The sequence below is a fragment of the Euprymna scolopes genome, chromosome 30 (genome assembly GCF_053919585.1).
Source record: "Euprymna scolopes isolate OS-2025 chromosome 30, ASM5391958v1, whole genome shotgun sequence".
Taxonomy (NCBI): Eukaryota; Metazoa; Mollusca; class Cephalopoda; order Sepiida; family Sepiolidae; genus Euprymna; species Euprymna scolopes.
In genome coordinates, this window is record NC_136511.1 from 65592511 (window position 1) to 65614747 (window position 22237).

Here is a 22237-nt window from a genome sequence, read left to right on the forward strand (position 1 = left end):
CTCATTATAAAAATATGGAATTTTGGATTCCAGTCAGTTCACTATCAGTCTCCATCTTGACAAGACTGAACCACTGCTGATCGGGACTACATTGATTCTTTGCCGGTTAGATCTACTGCTGACATCTTTGTTCTACAGAATCACTCCCGAGATCATAACTGCATTGATTCTTCGCCGACTAGATTTACTATAACCAGAATGGCCCAACACTTAACAGAAACAAAATTACAAAGAACAATAATACTAATGTTTGGTGCATCTTATGCCCGGAAGCCTTTGGTGTATCTTATGCCGGTTGTCTTTAGACAATCAGATCTGTCTCTTTACTAAGATCAAAATCAATATATAATACTATTAAACCTCGTATATTGAATCTTTATCTCAATTCTTATCAAAATTCATAATGCGATTTTAATTCTAGAAACTGTTTGAAATTTAAGGCTTAAGCTGAAATGGTTTCACAAATGAAATCGAAATTCAGGGAATCAGGTCTACTTGTTGTTGAACATGTACACAAATTAATGCAAATCTGAAATATTTGAATTTTCAAATGGAACATTGTCCTAATATCATGCTTCCTGAAAAAAATGTTTTTAAATACTTTAAAGATATTGAGACTCTTAAGCTTAAGCCTTACACTTTAACACATTTTCTAGAATCGAAATTACGTAATGGATTTTAATTCAGATCGGAATAAGGATTTTAGACATAAGGTTTTGGTAGGATTTTAATCTTTGGAATGGGACATACTATTAGTGCAAAACTGTTCTGTTCAGGGTTTAATTTTACCCGTCCTAAGAGACATTCGTTATATATATATATATATATATATATATATATATATATATATATATATATATATATATATATATATATAAGCAAACAGTTAATAAAATATGTTAAAAAACACTTTGAAATGAGTTAAGAACATATTTAATCTGAAAAGGAAACACTAGATAAATGGATAGTCCTTAATCCGCGGAGTTTCGAAGAAATACTCTCCTTCTCATCAGAGGGTAGGAATTAGCAAAGTGCAGGATCGGATTTTGCATACAGAAGTATTTGATGAAACAACAAGTAAGTCAAAGATCTTACTTGAAAACAAAATAAGTTAAGCAGAGGGAATATGGTAAATAAAAAGGTGATTACACATGAATGGATAGTCTGGTGGAAGATAAAAAATTCAGTGACGGTAAAATCCAAATGTAAAACTTCAAGAAAGTTAAAAGAATTTCCATTTGTACAAGTAAAATCCAAAGACATCCCGTAATTGGAAGAAGATCGTCCATAATAATCAAAAAGCAGAAATCCATGGAATAATTCACAAACATGTGTACAAGGATTATATATATATATATATATATATATATATATATATATATATATATATATATATATAATACCTTGTTGGCAGTGTTGTGATGCTGTAAGGGTCTAGAAGAAAGACGCATTTCATTATCTAGTGAAAAAAATATATTGAACAGAAAAGCTAATATAAGACATAAACAGTGTCGTCATACGTCAGTCCGACTGCTAAGGATGAATGACTTATGCATAACATGCGAACAATGCCGAGTGATACAATTTGCGGGTCATTATAGTAAGTGGAACATTTCATTGTTATCCATGAGGGGGACACCAAGCTTTTTAATCAGTTCTTAGGTGAAAATTTGGCTGCCAAGAGGTCAAAGTTTAAAGAGCTGACCTTTGCAGACTCTACCAAACTCCTCCGCCAATTTTGTGTCGAAACACTTAAAATTTTAGATGTAGGTTACCGAGACATGAGTCAAAAATTTTAATATATATATATATATATATATATATATATATATATATATATATATATATATATATATATGCACATAAAGTTATGAACAGTATGTAAGGTCCGAGCAAAGTCAGACTGAACTGCTAGTATATATATATATATATATATATATATATATATATATATATATATATATATATATATATATATATGAAATATACATATTTGCAAATACCTATTCCAAACCAATTGTTCTGTGTAAGATTTCTGTCTATTTTTACAATATAAACCAGTTCATTGAAAAAGAAAAAGGGGAAAAAACGTTATTGTATTTTAGGACACAGACAGGAGGTTCAACTGATGCATTGCCCTTACATTCATATGACACCAACAGGTGGCGCTGGCGATTGTCAGACTCTTTCAGTGAAAATAGCACTCCCAATGAAAGATTTTTCGTCTTTTTCAATTATTTCCACAAAAATTTGATAAATAAAAATCAGTTTTCACAACTTTTTCAATAAATGGTCAGCAGAGAATCAGATTCTAAATTAAAAGTTATCAAATTCAGACAGAAAAGATTTTTTTTTCGATTTAAAATTGAGTTAGCAATTACCGTTCTGGGAATTGGCAGTAATCTTTTATTTAATAGGCTAGTCACTTTAGATTAAAGATAAATACATATTAAACATAACCCAAATAAATAAAACGTAGTCAACCTAGGTTATCAGTAGATAAAAGTAATATGTTATCAATATTTAAACAATGACTCATATGCCAAAAGACACACATATCTTCAGATTTATATATTTCATTGCTATATCTATCTACCTTTCTATCTATCTCTTTCTCTCTATATCTATCTATCTATCTTTCTCTCTATATATATATATATCTATCTCTTTCTCTCTATATATATATCTATCTCTTTCTCTATATATATCTATCTCTAACTCTCTCTCTATATCTATATCTATCTATCTATCTCTCTCTATATATCTATCTCTCTATCTCTCTATCTATCTATCTATCTATCTGTCTATATATATCTATCTATCTATCTCTCTATATATCTATCTATCTGTCTATATATATCTATCTATCTCTCTCCATATATCTCTCTATATCTATCTATCTCTCTCGATATCTATCTATCTATCTATCTATCTATCTCTATCTATCTCTCTCTCTCTCTCTGTATATATATATATATATATATATATATATATATATATATATATATATATATATAGAGAGAGAGAGAGAGAGAGAGAGAGAAAATAAAAAAGGAACAAACCGTATTATGTGTTCGCCAACGTTTCGTCTTTATTTCGAGACTTCCTCTGGGTGAAATAAAATAAATACGAAACGTTGGTGAACACATAATACGGTTTGTTCCTTTTTTATTTTCTCTATTTTATCGGAATACTATTTCAATTATTTTCATCATATATACACTTGTGCCCGATATTATTCATACCCCTCGGATCTTTGAGATTTCTATAAGAATATTGCTCAAACCAGAAGGTAGACAATATTAAAGGGATTTCAAACAATAAATCAAGCATAAGCATTTAATTTAAACTCAACAAATTAATAAATTATGCAAGTTTGAAACATTATACAAAGAAAAACAATAATGGCACTAGTTCAAAATTATTCATACCTCTCTTACTAATAGTCAATAGCATGCCCTTTATTCTTAATAACTACCTGTAACCGTTTAGGATATTTATCAACAAGGTTTTTACAAGCATCAACACTGATTTTTGACCATTCTTCAATGCAGTAGTTCTCCAAATCCCTCAAATTTCTAGGTTTCCGCTTTTTAACCTCAGTTTTCAATATGTGCCAGAGGTTTTCGATAGGGTTCAGGTCGGGACTCTGGCTAGGCCATTCCAAAACATTAATTTGATTATCCTCAAACCATTTCTTGACTATTTTGGCAGTATGTTTTGGATCATTATCCTGTTGAAGGACCCAGTTAGGTCCTAAATGGAGCTTCTCCGCATCCTGTCTAATGTTTTTCTGGAGTATCTCCAAATATTGCTCCTTCTTCATGGTTCCATCTATCTTGACCAAACTACCTGGACCACTAGCCGAAAAGGAGCCCCAGAACATAAGGCTACCACCACCATGTTTCACCGTGGGTATGGTGTTCTTTGGGTTGTAAGCTTCTCCTTTCTTCCTTCAAACGTAAGAAGCATCCATATGGCCAAACAATTCAATTTTTGTTTCGTCAGTCCACAAAATACTTGAGAAAACGGACTCTGGAGAATTCACATGGGTCCTAGCAAACTTTAGACGTGCTGCAAGGTGTTTTCCGGTGTGCAATGGAGTCCTTCTTGGTCTTCTTCCTTTCAGACCATTTTCATGCAGAGTCCTTTGCAATGTTTGCCTTGATATTTTTATGCCAGAAGACTCCAGATTTTCTAAAATGTCCTTATTAGTGGTGGTTGGATTTGCATTAACACTTCTTACAATATTCCTGGTGGCTCTAGCAGACAGTTTCCTTTTCCTTCCTCTACCAATCAAGTTGTTTGTTGTGTGGTGGCTCTGGAATTTTTTGATGATGCTCTGTACTGTTGCTGTAGGGACCTCAAATTTCTTGGAAATTGACTTGTAACCTAAACCATCCTTATGTGAATTCACAATTTTAGTCCTAAGATCATTACTAAGCTCTTTTTTCTTCCCCATTCTAATAATTTTTATTCTTTTATTGGTTTTCAGTTGATATCATTTTAATTTCTGAAAAATGCAAAAAACGAAATGAAATTAATCAAAGGTTGTATAAAAGCACTCTAAATAAGAATCAAACAGAAAACAAACGGTCAGAAACTCGATTAATACTGAAAAAATAAGGGGGTATGATTATTTTTGAACATTGCAGATTTTATAAATAGCTGTATATTTCTGTTATTACAAGTATCCCGAGATTTTAAAATGACGAAAATGATCAGAAGAGGTTTATTAAGAATATGTATCAATATGGACGTAAACAATAAATTCTTACAAAAGTTACACCTAATAAACTCAATTTTCAAGGGGGGTATGAATAATATCGGGCACAAGTGTATATATACAAGCTAGAATCATTACTAATAAAAACTAAAAGCCTACTATGAATAAAATAATCTCTGTCAATAGTAGTAGCATCCTTAAATGTTTGTAAAGTTATTACAATAATTAACCAATGGAATAAATATAGACTTTATTAAAAAAAAATTATATAAATTGTTTGAAACCAGTTAGACTTATCTATCCCTGACAATGAATCAAGAAGGATTGAAGGTATTCGGACTTACGATATATATATATATATATATATATATATATATATATATATATATATATATATATATATAAAAAATATATATATATATATATCAATAAATTGCTTTCTTGTTTTCGTCTGTAAAATTTCCATATGTATTTTTATCCTGGGTGGTGACATTATTCATTTTTGGTGTAATTAGTGGTAGACCCTCCATCTAATGCTTTTGTCCGAATAGTCTTGAAACAATTGTAACTAACGATGAAATACACTAATTGTTGCTACCAACCCATTCTTTGATGTCTTGGTTTTTGTTAAAACAAATATATATATATATATATATATATATATATATATATATATATATATATATATATGTGTGTGTGTGTGTGTGTGTGTGTGTGTATATATATACTAACAGTTCAGCTTGGCTTTATTCGGCCCCTATGTACTGTTTATAACCTTATATATATATATATATATATATATATATATATATATATATATATATATATATATATATATATATATATTAAAATGTTTGACTCAAGTCCAGATAACCTACATCTAAAATTTCAAGTGTTTAGACCCAAAATTGCCGGAAAACCTTGGTAGAGTCTCCAAAGGTCAACTCTTTCAACTTCGACATCTTGCCAGCCAATTTTTCGCCCAAATACTGATTAAAAAGCTTGCTGCATGTCTGAATACCCTTTATGTAAAAGTTCTAATGTTTAGACCCAAAATTGACTGAATAGTTTGCTAGAGCCCACAAATGTCAAATCTTTTAAACTGTGACCCCTTGGCAGTCAAATTTTCGGCCAAAAACCGATTAAAAAAAAATTTCAAATTTTTAGACCAAAAATTAGCTGAGTAATTTGAGAGAGACCGTAGAGTTAAAAAAAAGTTTGAATTTTGATCCCAGTTTTGACTTCTTAACATTTATTGTTTTGGGCTCAAATCAAATAAAAAAGTTTGATTCATTTCCATGTAACCTACATCTAAAATTTCAAGTGTTTACACCCAAAATTGGCGGAGGACTTTGGTAGAGTTTTCAAGGGTCAAATCGTTGAACTTTGACCCCTTGACAGTCAAATTTCTGGCCGAAAACCGATTAAAAAGATTTTCCCAAATCTCAATATCCCTTATGTCAAATCTCCAGCATGTAGACTGAAAATTAACAGAGTAGTTTGGTAGGGAAATGTACACACACAGACCCACACACAGAGACAATTTCTCATTTATAGATATATAGATAAATATATTACATCTCTACACTGATAAACAAGACAGATTAGACCACTTGGAAGACAACATTAAACGCATTATTGCCGAAATATAACCAAACTTAATGCATAGAGTTATGAAAATTGGACTCCTAGATTAGACTATATATGCGTGAGCCGCATGTCTGAAATAATAAAATATAAATGCCAAAAATTAATCCTACGAATAAGCCATATATTTATATAATAAAAATATTTTTCTGTGATTTATTTTGATTTAAAGTTACTGCATCTGAAAATAGTCTTCTACGCACTTCTTGGCCTTCGGGACAAGATCAAAGTGTAGTATCTGTTCCGGCAGATGCTGCACTTCTATTTCTTGTTCTCTTTCGGTGGAGGAGAAATCCTTCACGACTGAGACAATTTTTATTTTTGTACCTTTTCTCCACGTTAAAAAACGACCCTGGTGTCTAACTCTGTCCCGTGGGGAGGCATAGTAAATAGGTTCTATATTTCCCAGTTGGTCATTTATTGCGTTTCAAAAGGTATCCATTACAATATAGTTTTGTATTGCGACTAATAAGTCTGCAAAATTATGGCCATAATCTTCGTATCTGTGAAGGAACGGCAGAGTGTATCGGTTATATGTACCATATAAGTTGTCCAAAATGATGTTTTTATAAGTTTTTAAAGGTAAGCATCTGATGAGTACGTGACTAAATATGCAGCAATAATATAATTTTGCAAACTTGCTAGTCGCATTACGAAACAATATTGTAATGGATACATTTTGAAAAGTAATAAATGGTCAACTGAGAAAACTTGGATATATGGAATATCAGAATGGAACTGGAGAATTATTATACTACACTATATATGCTCTGAAACTCAATAAAAAGGTATTCACTGAGCTTGGACTTTTTTCAAAATTTAAAAAATTTATAAAAAAAACTTTTTCGTTATAAAAAACTATTTAAGAGAACATTTTTTCAATCCATTACGATTGGTATATACAAACCGAGTACATTTTAAGTAAATGATTAACCTATATATATAGGTAACAATACTAAATACTGAAAAGAGACATATATTACTACTTTATTGCAGTTTCATGGTAATTCCATCCGTTAGCAGTGTATTAATATCTTTATACGTCCTTACATTCGAATACAGATTCAAATCGAGTTGTCGAGCAAATTCTAACTATTTTTTTCCAAATGTATTTCGGATGACGTCACCGTGTATCATCGCCTTTTCGTTAGTGCATCGTGCGAATATTCTTAGATAAGAGATTTATCTTTCTGCTTAAAATATGAATAATGTAATAACATTAAAGACAAAATATCTATTGTTGCTCGATTTAAGATGAAATATTACAGAGAAATATTTTCTATTCATTTATATTCAAGTTTTTTTTTAGTGAATACCTAACTATTCTTTTTTATTTATTATTAATTTATCATTTTTGGTCCCCCGACGAAGGAGGGTGGACCTGCAAATTCACTCTTGTTTGTTCGTCCGTTCGTCCGTTCGTCTGTCCGTACTTTTCTCAATAACTACACCTTGGAATTTTTAGAAATTTTGCACAAACATTAAACATGATATGAGTAAAAAAGTAACAGAACGGATTTTGTGGAAAAAATCCGGTTGCCCCCCCCTCCCTTAGGGGTGCCTTTCGGGTTAAAATGGCTAAAATTGACACTTTTATAAATTGATGCCTTGGATTTTTATACAAAGCTTTCTAAAAAGTTGTAACTAACAGATTTATATATATATATATATATATATATATATATATATTTTTGTATTCAATTTTCACCCCAAACAAGGCACAGTGCCACTTTGAAGCAGGGGGCTACTATTAGGGACTTAATTAGCGGGGTCATTATGAAGGGAGATGAGTAGAAAGATGTTTGTTAACATTACACTTGAACTTCTGCATATCATTGCAGTTGGGAAAGCAGAATCCCGGAAGGGATTTCCAAAGACCCGCAGTTCTGGGGAAGAAACTATTGGAGTAAAAGGCTTTCTTGCACCTAGGGATCTCTACTGTAAAGGGATGAGACTTAGTAGCTTGTCGGGTTTGTCGGGGGTAGTTACGTCGGGGAGGTACAAGTGTTTGCAGTTCGTCAGAGCATTCACCATTAAAGTATTTGTAGAACAGGCAGAGGGATGCAACATCTCGTCGATGGGACAGAGGCTGGAGCCTAGATGACAGTTCAGGACCTATCAGGTTGGCGACTCTCTTTTGTCCAGGAGCGAGAGACAAGCAGCAGATGCACCAGTGAGAGACAAGCAGCAGATGCACCAGCGCAGATGTGACAACAGTACTCTATACATGGGCGAATGGTTGCCTTATAGAGGTATAGGATACTGTCAGGCGTAAGTAGTTTTCTAGCATGGTAGAGGGAGCCAACCTTCCTTGCAGCAGCCTTGGCAATGCTCTCAATGTATCTATTCCAGTTCATATTCCCTGTAAACGTTAGGCCGAGGAGTTTAAAAGAAATACTTTCAGGCAATGTGTTTTATAATTTTGTTTGTCTATACTTCGCGATAACTCTTGGGTGTGCCCCAGGGGCTCTTTTAGGGCTAATAAAAACACTCCATTTTTGGGACTATTTTACCATATTTGCCCAAAATTTTCTGTGTGTGTCTATTTAGCAGTTTTGCATGGTGCTGAACTCAAATTTAAATATGTTAAGGCCTAAAACTGCAAAGTTTGTTCATTTTCACCAGGATTTGACGTCCCTTGGGGACTTTGGGGGCTAAATGAGGGGGGGGATGCTGAACGTAGTCATTTTTTTATCCCTGTGCACTCACGGAGGACCATGCATGCTTCACTTGTTAATATTTACTAGTTTATACCGGTTTGTTAGGTGGTGTTGAGGCAGTCATCTTTACCTGGCTTCTATCGCTTTATACATGGTGTGAAGTGAAGTATTTGTTAAATTTTGTGAATTTTTTTTATTTATTACTAGTTGGGGTGGGTGGAGGCGCCCGGCCTTGCTGGGTCATAAAATACGCTTAAATATATTTTAATTCATGCAGATTTCGTATTTATTTCTCTATTGATTATTATATTGGAGCTAATATATAGTTCTGATTTCAAAAGATTAAAAAAAAAAAAAAAATTGACTTGGGTGCCATCAGCTAGAATCGAACCCAAAACATTTAGTGCTCCAGTCGCGTTGGGCACCATTTGAACTAACTTGACAGATAGATAAGAAAGATTTAAAATTAAACCAATTCTTTTATGATTCAATTTACGCATGCGTAAAATTAATAGAAATATGTTGACAACTTTAAATGAACATTTTGCCTGTCAACTTGCCGACAATTTTCTGTACCCTTTATTTATCCACCCAAACAAAGATTTTATTCATTATAAATCATCCTTGGTGTATGATTACTAGGGCTATGGCAACAGAATATTCTTTTCATTATTTTGACTCTCGAGTATATATCAGTTAATATCTTATTGTTTTTAGATAGAGTGATGTGGTTCTCGATTAATTAACTGTGTCGGATATACATTCGAGAGTCAAAACAATGAAAAGAATATTCTTTTATCATAGCCCTAATGATTACTATTTCTTGTTAATTTCAGTGTTATGTGAACAGTAATTTAAGAGTTTATCGGTTAAATATTTATACACACATACATAAATCTGTTTTATTTATATAGACTGAGGGGGTGGGTAGGTGCTTGCCGGGTTGTAAAACATGCTTATATTTTAATTCATACAGATTTCATATTTATTATTACAGAGCCAATTTTCTATTGAATATTATATTGTACCTAATATTATATCTAATATAAAGTAGGGATTTCAAAAGTAAAAAAAAATAAATGACGTGGGTGCCATCAGCTAGAATCGAAACCAAAGTATGTAGCACTCCAGCTGCATTTCTTACTGATGTAGCTATCGAGAGGCAGATAAGAAAGGTTTAATATTAAACGACTTAAAGAAATTAATTAGATTTGGGCATGCGCAGAAAGAAATAAAACTATGATGGCAAGTTGAAATGAACATTTTGCATTTCAACTTGCCGATATCTTTTTGTCCGCATTGTTGATCCATCCAAACAAAGATTTTATCCAGATGTGACAGCAGTACTTAGTCTTGAGACTTATATATTCTGGAGTAGTAGAATGATGCAATTTTTGGCAGCGGATTAGATGCATTTGTTCCATTTCAGATCAGAAGTGAAGGTCAGTCCTAGAAGCTTGTCAAAACATGATGCTAACACAAGATGCGAGCCATTCATTTTAATTGGAGCCAGGTGGGGATCATAGCATTGGTGATGGAAAGAGAGAAGCTTGATTTTTTGATGCATTAAAATAAACCAGGCACCTTTTTCCCCATTGTACCATGTGCTCAAGGTCAGAAAAGGAAAATCAGGAAGATTTGGGTCATTGCCAACCTTTTCAAGTGTTGCCATAGATGGTAGTGCCGTCTGCATAAGTATCTACGAATGATCTAAGAATGTGATTTAGGAGATCATCGATGAATACCAGGAAGATAGTTTGGCCCAGGATGGAAAGACACCATGGATGAGAGACACCAGCGTTGATACTATGAGCTTCCGATTTCTTCCCACTGACAACTACTCTTATAAGCCTATCAGTGAGAAAGGATTTAATAGTTGAGAGGACAATTCCAGCTATTCCATAACTGGGAATCTTGTGAAATAGACCTTTATGTCATACCCTATCAAAAGCCTTTGATATGTCAAGAGCTATTGCTCTAGAAATGAAGCCCTCGTCTAGAGATTCACTAATCATTTGTGATATTACAGTTAACACATCAGCTGTAGATCTCACAGTGCGGAAACCATATTACATGTCACTTGATTTTTGCTGCGGCGGTTAACTACTTCTCCTTTTATTACAGATTCAAGCAATTTACTCATGACATACAGGAAATTGATTGGTCTGCACTGACAGACAGGTGATCAATCTCCAGAATTTTGAAATATGTGGCAGACTGATGAAGTTTTTGAAGGTGTTGGGAATCATTTTTCCTTAAGGCAACGTTTAAACAGCTTTGCAAAAATGGGAACTAGTTCCAGTTGAAGCTTTTTGGGCAATGTAATTGGAATGCTGTCAGGGCCAGTTGCTTTACTGGAATCAAGGTTTTTGATAAGTTTAGCAACATCATGGAGAGATATATGGCTGTCGCACAGTGTGTTTTCAGTCATGGGAAGAAATATAAGGGGAGTAGACAGCCCTGATTGCAAAGAGTGGAATTAGATGCAAAGTTCTTAGCAAAGAGTTTGGCTTTGTCAGATACTGAATAAATTATCTTAAATCTGTTGATGAAGGTTGGAATAGAGAATGTGCATCTGTTCAGGACCCTGTTTGTTATTTACCAAAACTTGTGGGAACCAAGCCCCTGCTCAGCTACTTTGACTTGATGGACTGGGCATATAACTCTCTTGCATTCTGTATTACCTTTTGAAGTGACTGCTGGCAGTTCTAAAAACGGATTACTTCAGGACATCTATTTCATTGAAAGTAATGGAAATAGTAATTTCTGTGTGCAATGACGGTGCCACATATCTTGGAGTGTATGAAATGGTCTATAGTGATGGTTAACCAGTCAGTCAAGCCTGATACTATAGTAGACAGATTGTTTTTAAAAAACAGAACGCAAAAGTATATCAGATATATACGTTTGGAAGCTATCTCAGCAAGCCACAGAGTATCAATACATTGTATGATGGAGCGCAGCATCTGAGGACTTACAACACTTTAGTTTTATCATAACTAAAACAAGAGAGTGATCAGAAGATCCCAATGAAGACAGAATGAAGGATAAGCACAGTTCTGGGAAACTGTCCATCAGCGTCGAGCACAAGGGTGGGTTCGTAAACGATGAACACCTAAGGTTGGGACAACGGAAAAAAAAATGGAATCCAGATTAGGTGTAAGGAAGATATATTAACCAAAAAGTTTACAAGGATAGGATAAAGGGTAAGCGGAGCTTACTATCCGGTGGTGTCCAATATGGGTAGTTGTATGTGCTGCACACTGCTAGTACTCCTAATTCTACAGTATTACGATACTACTCACTGAGAATGTTATTTCACATTATAATATAGTACTAGAAGAGTTGATGACAGAGGATGGGTTGGCCGAAACATCATAAAACAACAACTATGGAGATGAGGATAACAGTCCATAAACCAATGAATACTTGAAATCAAGCATTTTCGTGAACGACTACCCTAGTAATGAGTACTCTGCCTATTCCCTTCATTTTTCACCATTTACAAGTTTTTTTTTTATTGTGTGTATGAAGAGAGAATTCCTCAAAAACATAACTTTTTAAATAGTATATAGATTTATTTTGTTTATGATAATGTAAATGTTGTGTTAGCGTTTGGCCTGAAGGCAGACCTTCTGTCATTAGCATAAAACTGCTTAACACAAAATAACTAGCCATATGAAATTCATTGAAAAAGATTTGTTATTATTGAGGTAATTTAAAAAATTGTTTCGCTGCGGGAGTTTATATCTTTTAATGGACATATATATATATATATATATATATATATATATATATATATATATATATATATATATATATATATATATATATATATTGTGGTTGTTGTTAATTTATCTTCATTTCCTAGAAGGCCTTTTGAATATATGCAAGAATGGAGATTTGCCCGAGGGGAAAACTTAGGTATTCCTTAGGCAGCAATTAATGTGGTGTTACTTATCTAGCGGGGAGCGGGGGGGGGGGGGGGCTGTGAACCAGCGAGAGCGGAGGGGGGGGATCGTGCAGAGTCTTATAAGACGATTACTCAGCAATTTTTAAAGAATCACTTTTATGGACAAACTACAGTGTAGGGGCAATTTGTTACTGGTACAGTTTTTGAACCAGACAAAACTGACTTTTGCCAACGCAGAAATAGGCAAACAACCGGGGAGAAAAAAACGAATCAAAAAGAAACTAGCAGGGAGACTCGACGCTGCCCGGGATTAAATGATGATCAACGAATGTCTCACCCTCCCATATTTTATTGTCATCAAAATCGGTGAAATCGTCCATTTTTCAATGAAACTCGTAGTGACTTAGTCCACAATACATCGTAGTCTACATTGCACTGCAGAGAACCTACTGTTGATTTTATAAAATTATTTTTTTTATATATAATGGCTTGAATTTAAGTTTAAAATATAAAAGTCATGTATCATGGTTTAATTATGCTCCAAACAACAACATTCATTCGCCCCTGTCATATCAAAGAACCTGCTGTTGATTTTATATGCCGGGCTTTCTGCTTGTGTGGTAAGAAAACTTCTCAAATGCATTTGTGATGTTAGGCTATGTAAGGTGTTAACTTTCGTCAAAATCGCCTGTTCCTCCTTTAATCAAATTTTTCGATTATCTATCACCGATACTTATTGAAGACGCTGTGATAAAAAAAAAAACAAATCTATCTAAGAACACTGCCAGGCACATAAAATACATTTGTATGAAATTAGAAATTAAAATCAGCCCAGCCATTTAGGAGTCTATAGGGAATGAACTCACACACAAACAAATTCTCTTTTATATAATAGTAGACAGATATTTTTTGCTGAAGGAAATCAATGAAATATATTTTTCACATGAAAGTTAATAATTAAAATTTTCTTTCGATTAATTGCATTTTTTTTGATATGATAAAGAATATAATCAATGAAACAACGATTTTGGCAGTTGTTTTTCTTTTCTTTTATGGAAATTGCTCCAGACAAGGTGTGAAGTCACTTGATGTACGAAACTACACAACGAACAACAATAATGAAAACAACTGAAATATTAAGGAAAACTCTTGAATGTGGAGACTAGCATGCATGAGCAACAAGCGCGGACCAGACAAACTGCTGCAGAGGCAAAACATGAAGCGCCACATGGAATCAAGGACATTGAAGCCGCATATCTATAAGTTTTCTAACCCCAACCCATCCCCCCATTACTACATCACTGACCCCCCCCCCCAAACAGCCAAGTATAGTCAAAGAGGAAGAAAAGACCGAGGAGAGAGCACTGACCAGATCTCTGCTGGATAAGTGCGAAGAGAACTGGGACCATGGGGAGGCTTATTGCCACTCAAATTCCAGTGAAGACTAATAGCCGCTGCCAACGAGAAATCAATGGCAAGCAGCTGTTGCAATAATGCAAATTTATTTGCAAATGCTATCGAAAGAGGTGGAGAGTACTGGAAATCTGGGGAGACTTGTTATTGCTCAGTTTCCAGGGAACACCGCAGGCTGTTTTCAAAGAGAGATCTTTGATGACCTGTGTGAAAGCACCTTATGAGCAAATAATAATAATAATATTTCAAGGTCAAAACTAGAGTAGTTTGAGGTACCACATAGAGCAAATTCCCAAAATCATTTACAAATTTTGGAATCTATCTCTATCGCTATTCGAAAACCTTCTTTGTGCCAACAAAAGGAATCGATAAAAGTGTTAAATGTCTTTGGAGAACTTTGATCCCCTCACTTCTGTGTTCCCCCCCCTTGCGCTGCCATTTTAATCGTCTTATACAAGTATATCGAATTAAATTTTTTTATTTTAATCATCTTTTGGCACCTTTAAAAAAAAATCCCCCATTTATTTTATTTTAGCAAATATTTTTTATTGTATGCTATCGATTTTTTTCTGACTAGATGATAGCTGACAGAGTTCTCGAGAGATTTCTGTTCATCATGTTTAAATGCTTTTATAAAGTTTGTACCTCTCTCTCTCTCTCTCTCTCTCTCTCTCTATATATATATATATATATATATATATATATATATATATATATATATATATATATATATATATAAGTCTAGGTGTTATATTTAAATTCTGAAAAAAAAGACCAACAACATATAGACACATATATTTGAATTAAGAATTTATTGTTTGACAAAAGGAATATATAGAAGGGGTTGTGTTGATTTCCTTAATCCATGGATTGTCAATAATGGCTCATATCATCAGAGGAAATGAAAAGCGGTTAGCAAAATGTTCAGCTGTGAATAGACACTTATTTTGCTTTTCAGCACAAATATTGAAAATAGTTTTTTGAATGGTGAATGATAATTATATGGAGATGATTATAGGAAAAGGGAATTTGATACAACCTGGGCAGTCCATTATCGGAAGGAGTACACAGAATATTGGTCCTCACAGCTGAACATTTTGCTAACCGCTTTTCATTTCCTCTGATGATATAAGCCATTATTGAAAATCCATGGATTAAAGAAATCAACACAACCCCTTCTATATATTCCTTTTGTCAAACAATAAATTCTTAATTCGAATATATGTGTCTATATGTTGTTTTTTCAGAATTTAAATATAACCAATAAACTTATATATTGCTCTATTCTTAAATATTGAGCTTCTCCTTTTTGGCTAGGATCGCCCTGAAAGTATCACTTCAAGTAATATCTATCAGGATTTTTCATCTAATTTCTAATCAGTGTCTTACTTCAATGATATATATATATATATATATATATATATATATATATATATATATATATATATATAGAGAGAGAGAGAGAGAGAGAGAGAGAGAGAGTTCTAGGTTAAAGATATTCAAAGATGAAAACCAATGAATTTAACAAGGTTATTAATGGTGCTCAATAAAAAAGAACAAGATATACTTTTATTTATATTCAGATAAACATTTTACATGGTCACTACACAGACTTGATAATGTTTCGGTCAGTTAGTTATAAATAACTCAATGACCTCATCAGGTGACATAAGTTCTTTCCTTTGAAAATTATTGCCCTTGAACTCAAGGTCATGAGTTATTCATAATTAATTGACGGAAACATTGTTACGCCTGTGTAATGACCATGTAAAATATTTATCTGAATATAAATAAAGTATATGTGTGTGTGTGTGTGTGTGTGTGTGCGTGTGTATGTCTGTATTTTTTGTTTCCGTTAAACATTGCAATGGATTATTGATTCAAATACAAAAGGCCCAAAAAAGTTTTCAATCTAATAAAGCCACACTTTGTCAACTAAGCTCCAACCCCTGTCCCATCACCGCCATGTTGTATCTTTGTGCCTGTTTTACAAGTATTTTAATGGATTGTGCTCTGATGAATTCGTTGCACTTGTGCCCTCTTGATGTACCTATCCCCGACAAGCCCGCTGAGCAACAAAATCTCACCCCTTCACTGTTGAGGTCCCTAAATGCCAGAAAGCTTTCTACTCTAATAGTTTCTTCCCTCGAACAACTAAGACTTTGGAATTCCCTTCCTGCTACTTGCTTCCCTGACTCTACTGATATGCAGAAGTTTAAATGTAATTTAAACCAATATGTTAATCTTTCTTAGACATGCCCCCCAAATAGTAGCCCCTTGCATCCAAGTGGTGATATGCTTTGTTAGGGATAAAAAAAAAAATTAGAGTGGTAAAGGTAGACCTCGCATAGTTGCTATGTCGAGCTTGACTAGACAGATGTGCTGCTGGCAAATCACCAATTCGCCACCCAGAAACACATCCATCTCGGTGGATGCTGGGATACATAGGAAAAATAGAGAAATGATTCCATGGCTCATGCAATGTTTTCTTTGAATTCAGAAAAAAAAAGAAAAGGCACCATATAACTTTTTCTTTTTTTTTTTTTTTTTTTGCAGCCGACAAAATAAGTATGGCTGATTGGGAAAGGAATGGAGACGGCAATACAACATGGATAACAACGTGATCATCACTATAATGACAACAGCAAAAATGCTATCATAACTGCAACAACATCCAAGGATAAATTAAAAAAGAATATATCATTATTCAATTGTTTCTTCATGTGGGTTTTGTTGTTACTACCACCGGGAAGTTAATAAAACTGTTGTATAGTGAGGTGGGAGATACTGTTCTTATAATGGCGCCCATTATAAACGTATAAATTGTATGTATTGTTGTTTAGCCAGGGGATATGATATCGACGTATAAACTGAGTTGTATCAGAGAGTTATCACACGGGTATATATTACAATTCCTATTTACTTAAAGGTATCATTTTTTATAAGAAGAATAATATATGCTTCATACCTTTTCTTTCTCCAAGAGTTCTTCTATCTTCATTGCTGAGCTTCGTGATGAAACATGAAATGACCAACGCCATAACCAATTGAGACCTCTGTTCTTCCTTCTTTTGAGAAACCACAGAACAACACTTTATATTTTTAAAATATAAATTTGTTTCAGTTGTCTCAAATGGTCTTCACAAAGAGTCTGTATTTCGTGTCTACATGCTTGTTCTTCACAGCCTCGCTTCCTGGCTTGAAGCACGTCTGTTCACTTCTGTGACCAAACTCAAACTCTCGACTGACTAAACTTCCCGGCCTCTTGACTTCAGTTCCATTAAGTCATCATTAAAAGGCACATGTCTCTCGACGTGCGACCTTTCAATGTATGCCTGCCCAAGGTTATTTTGTTTAATTTATGTAAACATCCTCAGCTAAAACCCATTGCGACACTTTATTCTATAAACAATAAATAACTCCCAATATAAACTATTTTAACAATATCATTGAATAGATAGATAGATAGATAATAACTAATTAACTTTTAACGATGTTATTATCTAACAGGACGATGACAACAGCAACAACAACAGAATCTACAATAAAATGAAGTTCCACAAAACTCCTTTTCGTATTATTTGGAATCTTTGGACTACGTGATAACTATGGCTATGACAAGAGAATATTCTTTTCATTATTTTGACTTGAGTATAAATCAGTTAATATCGTATATGATTTCATATAGAGTTGATAGAGTTGATTATCTGCGTCTGTGTTGGATATATACTCGAGAGTCAAAACAATGAAAAGAATATTCTATTGTCATAGCCATAGTGATGACCCACATTTCTTCCTTTGAGAGGTAAGATTTTCGAAGTGAAAAATACAATTGCGAATTATTTAGGACCTATATTCAGTCATGTCTAACTGAACAAGAGCATGCTACCCCCCCGTGAAGTGAATAAATATACATCTAAAAAAGGTTGGAGGATACATCTACCGAAACGTTGTGAAAATAACACTCAAGATGAGAACAGTAGTCCGAAGATTCCAAATAATACGAATGACCCATCCTCATCTAAAAAATTCAGAAGCATTAAACTCTTTCTTTACTCTTTTCTTAAATATTACAGCATGTTACAGAAGAAGTAATCGACAAAACTGTTCTTTTACATCGACTCTCGCAGAAAATAATCCAAATGTATGGCTTACCTGTTTCTAATGTTCTGATTACTTTAATGTTAGTGAAGGGACCTTGACCTCTCTTGACCTGGTCTGTTACAGCAGCAACTCTCACTTTGTATGTCGTCCATGGTTTCAAACCACTGAAAAAATATAACAAAATACAATTTGAAAAAAAAAAAAAAAATCAATTACAAAGAAAAATAAGAAGGGTGCACTCTTTGTCAATGTAAAAAAAGAAATAATATCGAAAAAAAACAACAACAAACCCCCCCCCCCAAAAAAAAAACAGAGTGTAGTATCTGTTTTAATACTACACTTCATCTTTTCTGTCCTTGGCCAGTGAATGAGAAAGCATGAAATTAAACAAATAAAACTGGTACCTCACAACCAACATGCGATTAAGCCTTAAGACATGACTAAGCTTTAAGATATTCTACCAGACAATCACTGCTTACTCAAAGAAGACCGCAGCCGCTGGAGAAGTGCTGTAAAGGCATGCTCTAAGAAGAGTGAGAATAGTTGAGACTGGCAATGGAGGCAATAGAGAAAGCACCAATGGCAGAGGGCTTCAATAGAGCACTCACAACCAGACACTGCTACATTCTTTCATTGTTAAGAAGGAAAAAAAAAAAAAAAAAAAAAAAGAAAACGCTTGATAGTCAAGGAGTCGTGACATGACCTCCATTTTTATTTCCAGTAAAACCCGCTCAACTGAAGGGATTGTATATCTTAAACTCTGTTTATTAGAGAGTTATTTAAGGGGAGGTAACGGTTACATACTGTCACATTCCCCTTCTTTCAATGATTAGATGACAAGAAAAGGAAAATTTATATGAAATTATGAGACAAAATAAAAAGTCATTTAATAACTGTCCCATCTCTAAATCTTTTGGGAGGTGTGATGACACGTAAAGATCTGGTGGTTTGAACTGTTGTAAGGTTGTTGTAGGTCTCTGTGTTTCGTACTCTATGGAGTTTTTGTTTAAAAGGTGACTGCTGCTTTTGTTTGCTGTTTGTCTCTGTATTGGGCGAAAGTCTTTGGTAGCTTCCTGAGGAATTTTAATTGAGTGTACCTCTGAATGTGATGTGATTCTGGTGGGGTCTACTCTAAGGTGCTATTGCTTTTGATAAAGAGTTTTTCCAGAAGGGGTCTGTACCATGTACGACCTTGGTTCTCTGCTTATTTGTGTGAAAAGTGCAGGAGACCACTCGCCTGCTTCTTTATTTAAAAAAAAAAAACATACACATTGTCTTGTGTGCAGTCTGGAAGGATCTTTTGTATTATCATCATGGTATATTTTCTGATTTTCTTGCCGCTGATACAGTTGTGAAAGTTGTGTCATTATCTTGTTAATGTTTTGGTTCGTGCATATAACTGGGATGTCTCCAGCTAGCTTCCTTTGGTATTGAAGTTCACCTGGTGATAGTATGGTATTATCTAGAGGAGTCGAGCACAAGCATACTAATACCATGTCCAAGTCACGGCCACTAAGAGCAGCTTTTTTGAATGCCGATTTCTCTGCCTTGACACAGCATTCTGTGAAACCATTTTACTGCGGAAACTTGGATGAGGACGTGTGATGTTCAAAGCACCATTCTTTTTCTGAATTTCTGTAAATGGATAGAACTGAAATGTGGACCATTGTCACTTATCACTCTCTTTGGAATCCCTAGTCCTCCAAATATTTACTTTTTCAGTTTGATAGCTTTATCTCATGGAACATCAGAAGTCCATTACTCTGCGCTTTTTGGTGCTGCTGGCATATGGTACATTGTTGTCTATGTTCCTGTTTATGTTGTGTCAAAACTTTTTGCTCGAAGTTTACATTTCTCCATCCATTGGTGTCCATAATGTATTTTTTGTTAATACCTCTTGTTGCATTGATTTGGGTATTATTATTCTGTTTGATTTTCAATAATATTCCATTTTCAATGGACAGTTTGTCTTGATAGAGCCAATAAGGTCTCATATTTTTGTTGACTTTTCTGAGTATGTTGGGCCAACTCTTAGAATAAAGTCCATTTTCCTTTACATGAACAAGGAATTTTTATGGATCCGTGCCATTTAATATTAAAACCATTATATGCAGTTAAACAGTTGGTTCATCCTTTGTTGCATCAGGGAGTGGTTGTCCTGCTGCACTTATCAGGTGTGAGAACATCTTTCAGAAGGTATATAATGGAAGTGTATAGCCTTCAGCTTTTGTGTCAACTTTCGCTTTCAGAAAGTTGGTGCCTGAGATGTTGGGAAGTTTGATTATTAGGTTTGTGAAAATCTATGTCCACCATTTTTGGATAGAGTCGAAAGACATTTATTAAAACTTGTTAAATACTTCTTGATTGTCCGAGAGGCATTTACATGCAAAAATAACCTTCTTAGTGACACACAATATGGTTTCCGTTCTGCTAGATCTACAGCAGATGTGCTTACAGTTATATCTCAGGAGGCAACCTTTCTAGGGCAATTACTCTTGACATATCGAAGGCCTTTGATAGGGTGTCGGATAAAGGTTTACTTCACAAGATCTCCAGCTATGGTATAGCTAGAAATGTCTTCTCAATTATTAAATCATTTCTCTCTGATAGGTTCATAAGAGTAGTAGTTGATGGACAAAAATCAGAAGCTCACAGTATTAATGCTGGAGTCCCTCAAGGGTCCATCCTGGGCCCAACTCTATTCCTGATTTACATTAATGGTCTTCCAAATCACATCCTTACATCATTCATGGATATTTATGCTGATGACACTACCATCTATGGTAGGACATCTAAGACAGTAAACGACCAAGTTCTCTCTGATTCTCTCTCCTCTGATCGTGAGCATGTGGTACAATGAGGAAAGGAGTGACTGGTTACTTTTAATGCATCTAAAACCAAGCTTTTATCTTTACATCATCAACGCTATGATCCCCATCTGGCATCAATTGAAATGAATAGCTCTCATCTTGGGGACGCCTCATGTTTTGACAAGCTTCTGGGATTGACTTTTACTCCTGATCTGAAATGGAACATGTAAATCAAATCTGTTGCCAAGGCCACTGGAAAAATGGTGGGATCCTTCTATTGATCCAGTAGATATATGACTGCTAATGCAATTCTCTATCTATATAAGAGCCAAGTACATCCAAGGATGGAGTACTGTTGCCACATCTAGGCAGGAGCTGCTAGAAAGGACTTGTCCTGCCTTAATAGAGTTCAAAATAGACTTCATAGCCTCGTAGGAGATGTCCTTTTCTCTTCCTTGCAGGAGAGATGTTGCGAGTTTACTTCTGCTTTATCGTTATTTTCATGGCGAGTGCTTGACCGAGCTTCAATCTATGGTCCCCCCTCGTCAAACTTTCGTAAGAAACACTAGTCTAGCTGAAAACACTCAATAATTCCCCCCACTCTTTATCTGTGCCTAAACCTAAACGTAGATTCCATGAACAAATCTTCTTTCTTAGAAGTGCACGCCCATGGAACTGTCTTCCGTTTTCCTGCTTTCCAGCTGACTACAATCTGCTTTCTCATTTTTGTTGGTGCAGACTTTAGCGCGATGATTTTTTCCGTCCACAAGCTGAACATATGGTACCCTCCGCATCGTTTACAATGCTTGTATTTCACTGCTTCTATCTCTTGCTCTTCTCGTTCGTCTAGTTTAGCTAGTTGTCTCATGTGGTCTATAGAATGTGTCCTGCCACAGTTTTATAGCTTCCTGCAGTGTCAAATCTTTACCCTTTGCTAGAAGTTGTTTTTGAAGTTCTGGATGCT

General features: G+C 34.4%; 1 protein-coding gene across 1 annotated transcript in view; it reads right to left on the reverse strand.

The window, feature by feature from the left end:
* LOC145254833 (neuronal cell adhesion molecule-like) overlaps positions 1 to 22237 on the reverse strand; it is an 898760-nt gene that overhangs the window by 395284 nt on the left and 481239 nt on the right. Inside the window, exon 20 of the mRNA XM_080113668.1 lies at positions 18515 to 18627. Within this exon, the coding sequence (XP_079969794.1) occupies positions 18515 to 18627 (113 nt within the window). The remainder of the gene's footprint in view (positions 1 to 18514; positions 18628 to 22237) is intronic.